The sequence below is a fragment of the Abramis brama genome (assembly GCF_963993115.1).
Source record: "Abramis brama genome assembly, chromosome: 2".
In the NCBI taxonomy this organism is placed as follows: domain Eukaryota; kingdom Metazoa; phylum Chordata; class Actinopteri; order Cypriniformes; family Leuciscidae; genus Abramis; species Abramis brama.
In genome coordinates, this window is record NC_139964.1 from 31,405,725 (window position 1) to 31,413,960 (window position 8,236).

At 37.0% G+C, this 8,236-nt stretch overlaps 2 protein-coding genes across 2 annotated transcripts in view; one reads left to right on the forward strand and one right to left on the reverse strand.

Annotated features, from left to right (window-relative positions):
* Positions 1-1,617: 1,617 nt before the first annotated feature.
* Positions 1,618-8,173, reverse strand: lrrc58a (leucine rich repeat containing 58a). The gene is made up of 4 exons (XM_084106958.1): positions 7,537-8,173; positions 6,285-6,413; positions 5,910-6,187; positions 1,618-4,644 (listed from the first exon to the last, which is right to left on the reverse strand). The coding sequence occupies exons 1-4, from the start codon at positions 7,989-7,991 to the stop codon at positions 4,451-4,453; spliced, it is 1,056 nt and encodes a 351-aa protein (XP_083963084.1). The 5' UTR covers positions 7,992-8,173; the 3' UTR covers positions 1,618-4,450.
* The window catches only part of gja5b (gap junction protein, alpha 5b), a 46,189-nt gene continuing 44,579 nt past the window's right edge, over positions 6,627-8,236 (forward strand). The window contains exon 1 of the mRNA XM_084106947.1: positions 6,627-6,697. The gene's annotated coding sequence lies outside the window, so the exon portion shown is untranslated. The remainder of the gene's footprint in view (positions 6,698-8,236) is intronic.

An 8,236-nucleotide genomic window follows, 5' to 3' on the forward strand; every position in this document is an offset into this window, starting at 1 on the left:
ATGAAGCCAAAATGACTTTAATGATGAGCAATTGATTTCAGCACTCATTGAAACAGGCTTATTTTTTCCTTTGATTCGTCATCTCATTCGCTTACTTTGCCATATTTTCGCATGTTTGCTCATGCTAGTTAACGTTAGTCCACTCCCTGAATAATATGTTTGTTTGTTTTTTTCTCACAAATGTATGACTTTTGGAAGTGCAATTTGATTACCATATGCAGTTAGCTAATAAAGTTGAATTAGCTAACCTTATGTCATTTTTATTCTTCAAAATGTAGCCTACACTTGCAGGTGGTGATTATAATGAATTTACTGTTAGGCCCATAAATAATAAAAAGGATAAACAATATTTAAAAAGTATATAATTATCTAACATATTACTAACTAAAAATTAACCACAAAACATAACATGCTAAATGGGGAATATCTATATAGAGACAGAGCGTATTTAGGCCACGCCCACACCGGCAATCCGAGGCTGCCTCCTTGTCATTTCTGACTTATAACAAAAAACAAAACAATGTCGAAAAGCTGCTATGTGACAAGGTGTACAGCAAACAAGCTAAAAAACCTAGAAATAAGTTTTTATAATCTGTCGACCCCAAAAAACAAGTATTTAGGACACAAAAGTGGAACCTCCGTTAAAGGCAGGGTAGGTAGGAATGGTCTAAAAAACTTATTTTTCAAATTTGTTTAAACTTTATGTACATATCAATACATAATTAAAATGTAAGTACTCTGAAAAAGAAAGTATAAAAATCGAGTGTCTGTAGACCTCTCACGACTGTTTTAAAGACAGTTCATAATTTCCATTCACTCCACCCCCTCCCTTCTGGGCTCCTTCCAAAGCCACGCCCCCAAAACACATGAACGCGCGACTCCAACCGCTGAGCTGAAGAGCATTATTTACCTGAGACAAGCAGAGAGGAAGGAGCACAGTGCATGTAGTGACATCATGTCAGAATCACATGTAATAAAAAAATCTAACACTAATTGCTTATGAATATAAACAAATAAGATGTATTTTAGTACTCACTATCAAGCTAGCATATTGATATTGGTAAATTTAAAATATATATTTTTTGATTCGCTAACGAGCTAGTTATATAAGCTAAAAACAGGTTGCATTGATACACTTTTTTACATTACCATCAGTTACATTGTGATGAAGATGAATTTCGTGTAAGATTCATAACATATACAGTATGGTGTTCTGCATGTAGGGGTGGGAGATATTGACAAAAATGAATATCTCGATATTTTTTTCCAATATCTAGATATCGATATTCAGGCGATATTTTTGCCATCCTTCAAAGAAATGTGAGCAAACTGGCAAAGAAGGTCCAGTTGGTCTTTTGACTTGCTGCATTTGACCTTTATTGTAGGCTATAGAAAAAAACAATAAAGGAGCTAACTAAACAGAATCTGTGGCAGCCCCTACTTTTTCCACTTACAAAACTTAACTAGGCACTTCTTGCAACAGTGATTATTAAATCAAACAACAATATTGTTGATGATCAATTCAAAGTAAAAAAAAAAAAAACATTTTCAAAACGGTATAAATCCATTCATTTTTTCCCCCAAAACGCTATAAATCCATCTTTTTTCTTTTTTTTTCTAAATTTATGGTTTGTCTTTTTAAAAAAGTTTTTGTCTTTTATTTTTCGTGTTTGCATTTATGAGGAAAAAACAATATTACTTGACAGTTCTCCATTATGGACGTGAGCGCTCTGAAAGCTGCACTAAGACTTTCAAACTTTAACAGAGATCTCAAAACAGAAAGCACAAAGCCTTTCTTTAAAACGAATTTCGTTTTGGATTAATTGTATCTTAATTTTAATATTTTTTTTTTCCATTAATTCATTAATATTTTCATTCCTGGATTAAATACATAAAGTAAATATAGGCTATCAATCACAACATAAGGTGCTTGAACTGGAGATTATATCATCGTGAACCGAACCGTAGCCTCGCCTCACAGGCCTAAAAAATGTGGAATATATTTACAGAAATCTGGTTCTAAACAAAACCATCCAAAACAAAATAAAACTATGTAGCCTAATAAATGTGCATTTCTCCGGTGCATGCGTTCACTAGCCTACTGCGAAGATCGCGAGTCAAATATCGTCAACTTCATCTTTGCAGCCGACACAGAAATTAATAAACAATTAAAATGTCTTATTGCAATATTTTACACATTCATAATCATTACTTTTGCTGGTTCTTTGAGGCAGCTTTTTAGGTTTATGGCGTTTTGGAAAAGAGCTCTTCACGTACAAACACCGTTTCACCAAGGCACAGCAGCCCTTCAGAACATAAGAACAAAAAGAGAAAAAGCACGGACTTACTAATTACGAAACTTTGATGTGGTTGAATAGGTGATACAGTCACAAATTCCTTTGCAACTCAAACCTTCTCACGAGTTATGAAGAAAGAGAACAGCATTTCAGTTTTCAGCGCGTCCTCCTTTGATTGCTGTGTTGTGACTGGAAAAGTGCATGCAGGAGCACATGCGCAAAATGTAGGTTTGTAAAATGTCCTTTTGTAAAATAAAAATAATTTTAGGGCGAAGCAGAGGAGGTCGTGCAAGAGGCCGTGGCGTGCAACTAGGGTCCGAGGAAGTAGAGGCCGAGGACGGGGTGGTCGCTGGAAAGCTACGCCGATATTGACACGCGTTTTATTTCTTTGTTTATCCAAAGACTTTTTGTTCATTACCTTTTCTTGTACTGTCTTCTTTTTTTGCCTTGTTTGCCTTCACTAACTGCATGCCGGTAATGTGAATTTTGATTGCTCTTTCTCTGCCATTGTTTTGCTATTCCTAGGTTCTGTGCCTCTCGAATTCCTCAAATCAAACGTGCGCGCGCAAGTGGGCAGATCCCGTGGCAAAAGGGTGGTTGCCATGGTTGCGAGAGAGAGTGACAGTCGCCTAAGCCAATCCTTTGATTCGTCCCGAATCGAAATAATGAGCTGTGTTTAATACAGATTAAACGGTCTAGAGTCACTTGATTTTTATACTCTTTTTTTCAGAGTACTTACATTTTAATTATGTATTGATATATATAGAAAGTTTTAACAAATTTGGATCTTTTATTTTTATAAAGTCCTACCTACCCTGCCTTTAATGTGTTTTCTGGGCTGTTAGACCAGACAAGACATATTTTTTACAGCATGGATAGCCTACTTACTCCTTTTCTTAATTTAGTTAGCCTATCTAAACTATATGTCCACTAAAATGTCAGACACATGAAGCTCTTCTGAGTCACCCTACCTTTGAGATGCTTTTGTAAATATGTCCTTTTATTCCAGAGAGAGATGGAGAGGTGTCGCAATCTGTGTCATGTCACTGTAAGATCGTAAACAGTGATAGAAGACTGTAGAAGATGTTATTTGCAGTAAGAGTGATAGCCGCGTCTGGTGCTAGAAGAGTGCATTGAAATTGGCCATAAATGCAACTGTCAGATATTGATGTGAACTGACTGACCCAAACCCTCAGACAAAGCCATCCACATTGTGCAATACTGTTAAAATTATCATCACTGTATGATCTATCTAATAGTCAGACTGGCTGAAATGACGACTATTGCTGATGAGAACCACACACAGCAGATAAGTTATCATAAGAGTATCTGTTTTATTGTTATTATAGGGCCATTATGAGCTCTTTTAGAGACAGTAAACACTGCTTAATACTGATCTGAAACCTTTTCGCTATAGTCAAACTTCTAAATACAAGACAAAATACAAAAAAAAGGAGTGTTCTTTAGCGTGTAACTATTTTCAAGGTTGTGTCATGGATGATAGCTTTACAATTCCCGAACTTTGTGAAGTAGCCATTATAGTCCATAACCTGACCTTTGGACAGAAGAGTTAGGGCAGATATCAATACAAAGAAGAGGTCAAAGAGTAACTTTTCACGTATTGATCACATTTTCCAGAAGTGCAAAGCAGTGAATTTGTTCTCTATTTGCCAGTGGGCTTTGTCTGTGGCAAGCTGACCCACTTGAAATACTGTTTTAGGCAAGATGCTAACGTTTTCAGATGCCCTTTTGAGCAACGTTCTAAGAAGGAATAGTTCGCAATTTTCATTCGTTTCTCACCCTCATGCCATTTCAAACAAGTTTGCTTTTGGCCTCCATGGAACATAAACAGTGAACTCTCCAAAACACACAAAAACACCATAAAAGAACATTAATAGTTATTCATTTGATTATATACAGTATCAAAAGTCTTCTGAAGTCATCCAAAAAAATATATATACATGAGTTTGGAATGACATTTTTGAATGAAACTATCCCTTTAAACCTAATAAACTGTGATTTACAGTTCAAACCTACCTCTTTTAACCACAGTTAAACTATATAGCCAGTGCTTTTTTTGTTGAGTCACTAAAACATTTCTAAATGTTGAAATGAAGCGTTTAATGGAAGTCCTGACAGATTGGAGGTTTGTCCTATCCCAGCAGTACTCTCTGGAGTCTGTCTGCGGGGACACTGTTCTCCTCCTCTGACTCTGCGTCGCTCTGTGGGTTTGAGCTGCAGGGAGAGGAACACTGCGGGGAACAGAGGTAATGCATGAGCGGCAGGCGGTACTTCCCACAGAAATCCACAAACTTGATGTGCCTCACACACGAGTCGAAGTAAACACCTGAAGGGCATGATGAGAGAGATATGGAAAAGTGTCAAGAGGTGGACAAATATTCAAAATGTTAAAGACAACGATAAAAATCTGCTTAAAGTAATAACAGCATTAGTCAACACCATTTGTGGCATACTATTGATTATCACACAAAACAAATGATGTCCTTTTCTGTATAAAATAAAATGGGGTACAAATCTGTCAATGGGGCAAATCTGTACATTTTTTAATTCTCAGTTTCAATCACAAATCACAAATTTTCAATTCTCAGTCAGTTTAGTCACAAGACGCAAACAACATGCATGTTAACTATTTCACCGCCAGCGTTTTTAAAAATCATTTTATTCTACCTTCATGTATTCCTTTTTTATGATACACTTAAATGTAAGTTTCATAAAAAAAGCAACATTTTGAACAAAAAGCTAAGAAAATCTGATTATTTTTTTCCAAAGATTTCAACGTGCATAAGCAATGCTTTTATCGCTTGTTTCTTCTAATTTTTTCCCTGTTTTGATCCGGAGATTCTCTGCTCTTTCAGAAGATGCGTAATAGCGCCCCCTATCATATTACAGTAAAACACGGAAAGCCAGAAAATTCCGGAGACCCTAAAGGGACAATTGCACAAAAAAAAATCCATAGCTATTCACATGCGAACGAGAAAATAAATGTGCGATTGCTAAAAATTTGCGCATTTACATGAAACTTTGCGATTTTTTTTTGTGCGAACACCAGAAAGTTTTGAGTCTGCACAAAAAAATTCTCATGTACACGTGAAAGTTTCAAATGAGCATGCAGAGGCTTGTAACGTTTTCTCATTCGTATGAGAAAAGTCAGATTATTTTATTTTTGAGTGTCATACCTTTTCTGTGTAAAGTTATATCAATTTTGACAGTTTTGACATTGCAAAACGACAATACTCGTTAAAACGACTGCAAAAATAACAGCTTTACAGCTCAAATAATACACACGTTTTAACAAATAAATAGATATAAGTGCGTTTTTAAAATTATAAGCACATTTTGCTTTTAAATCCCTTTTGAATTGTCCCATTCACTTCCATTGTAAGTGCCCCACCTTAATGTTGATTTTTGCGTTTTTTTAAAGAAAATAAAGGGTTAAATTATAATGTTTAATGTTGAAATATTATTCCTTTAATCAATGCATTATGTGGCTTAAAGTAGTGGTATCCTTGCAAGATTTAGTTTTGATAAGACAGTTTTTTTCTAAATATGTCACTTTTTCACAGATTATACAGTCTTATTGTGCTCCCCTACCTGCACACTTTGGGTTGGGACATTCGCTAGCCAGGTTTAAATAATGGATCAGATTGGACGGTAGGTCACACGAGCGGAACGGAAGGTTCTGGGACTTGACCGTGCGTCCTGCTAGCTCTATAAGTGATGGAGGGTCGTAGGTCATGTCCTTGATGAAGCGCACAACAAGAGGATTTCCACGGAGACTGAGCTCCTGCAAGTGGACGAGGCTGAGGATCTCACGAGGGAGGAAGGTCAGCAGGTTGTTGTGGAGACTGAGAGAGAGCAGGGAGTGTAGTCTGCAAGGAAAGAAATCAGATGATAACATTTAAAAAATCACCTCACTGCTTTGTCTTTACAACTTACAGTAAGAGAATAAGTAACAAAAGATCTCACTTGTTGAGTTGGGGCGGGATGCTTTGGATGCGATTGTCACACAGAACCAGGTATCTCAAACTGTTGAGGTTAGCCACTTCAGGTGGGATGGAGGAGATGAGGTTACCTCCCAAATACAGCATCTCTAGACTATAGCAGAGGTCAAAATTTAAAGGAATAGTTCACTTCACCCAAAAATTATCCCATAATTTGCTCACCCTCAAGCCATCCTAGGTGTATATGACTTTCTTCTTTCAGCCGAACACAATCAGAGTTATATTAAATAATATCCTGGCTTTTCCCAGCTTTGTAATGGCATTAAATAGTGCCAGAGTTCCTCCATAGTTTCCATAATCCATGCGACTCCAGTGGGTTAAGTTCGGCTGTGTTCGGCTGAAAGAAGAAAAGTCATATACACCTAGAATGGCTTGAGGGTGAGTAAATCATAGGATAATTTCATTTTTGGGTGAACTATTCCTTTAAAGATCCATGAAATTAAAATCATAGGTTTGTAGCTTTTAGTTTGTTTTAGCTTTGAGGCTATCTTTGAGGCTAGCTATATGATAGCGTAGTAGCCTATGTTGACAAAAAAAAAAGTCTTTCTCCTCCTGGAAAATTGCCCACAAATACTGCTTTCTCATCTTGTCAGCACAGGAATTAACCAAATTTAGTCCAATAAAATGCTTTAATAAGAACGTCCCTGTTTATATGTACTTTAAAAAATATTAACAACTATGTAGAGAGTGTGGAGATGAATAGGCCTATGTGAAAAGCTAAATTAGTATTACAGTATTGTGATCACAACGAGGACAATAAAAAAAACATACAACGGAAAAACAATGTCCCGCCAATGGAGGGAGATCATATTTCATCTAAATACCGAGGTCAAAATTTAGCAATGTAATGATGAAACAGGAAGATCTAATTTTAACTTTCTAGTAAATGAAAGCAGAGATCATTAACTTAAGAGTAAACAGTCTGTTATGTCATAATTATTTGTCTAAGAGTAGACCCTAGCTTCGTTCTTTCAATCTATTGGTTAATATTTTACCCAAAAGCCCCCCAACCAGCCCCAAGCCATGGAATTTATTCAACTACTGTCTAGTTTTGTAACACTGACCGGCCTGGGTCTGTCTGGCTCTCAACAGCCCTCAACAGATACAGTATCTCTCACTCTCCCTCTCTCTCTCTAATAACTTATCTCTTATTATAAGAGCTGTCCTGGGGAACGACGACCCCCTTTCTAAAGCAATAGAAACAAACAATCCCATACCTGATCAGGTTCTCTATTTCTGAAGGGATGTTCTTCAATCTGTTTCCTCCAAGTGACAGGGACTGTAGTGTGGTCATTTTTAGAAACTGTATGGGAATATCCTCAAACCTGTTTCCACTCATATTCAGAGTTTCTAGCTGCATGCACTCAAACTCCTTAGGGAACGAGAACTCGTTCAGAAGATTGTTCTTTGCCACAAACGTCTTTAGGTTTGTAAGTCGCATAAAGTCATCTGGTATGACCGTGAGCGCGTTATTGCTCATATCCAGATATTCCAGGTTAGATAGAAAACAAACGGAAGGTGGAAGAAACGATAAACGATTGTAAGTGAGATGCAGCTGCTGGATTTGTTTTCTTTTACTGTCCGCGAGATGATCCAAGTTCAAATCGTCCAGGTGGAGACGTGATAAATGTAAAACTGCACACTTGTCGTCCATGCTTGGGAAACGAGCCATAATATGGACTATTTAGTAAAGTAAAATAATAATATAGGAATAAGTATCACACTTTTTAATGGTGGAGCAGTCTAAAAATGTATCGCTTCGAGTTATAATCCATACACTTATAACCTTTGACTAAAGTGTCTGAAATGCGCGCTCCTGACCGAAGACTTTGGTGGTTTTATCTGTGCTAGAATGCGCGCGTCACGCCTCTTGCAGTCAGTGGTTGGTCATCCAAACATGAGGCAAGTTTGCTCCGT

What these genes read in the sequence shown, in the direction of transcription:
- lrrc58a (XM_084106958.1), bottom strand. Translation starts at nt 7,991, where the DNA reads ATGGCTCGTTTCCCAAGCATGGACGACAAGTGTGCAGTTTTACATTTA. An exon ending in ATCCCGCCCCAACTCAACAA is followed by an intron (nt 6,188 to 6,284) that starts GTGAGATCTTTT and finishes CTTTCCTTGCAG; the next exon opens with ACTACACTCCCTGCTCTCTC. An exon ending in TCCCAACCCAAAGTGTGCAG is followed by an intron (nt 4,645 to 5,909) that starts GTAGGGGAGCAC and finishes CATGCCCTTCAG; the next exon opens with GTGTTTACTTCGACTCGTGT.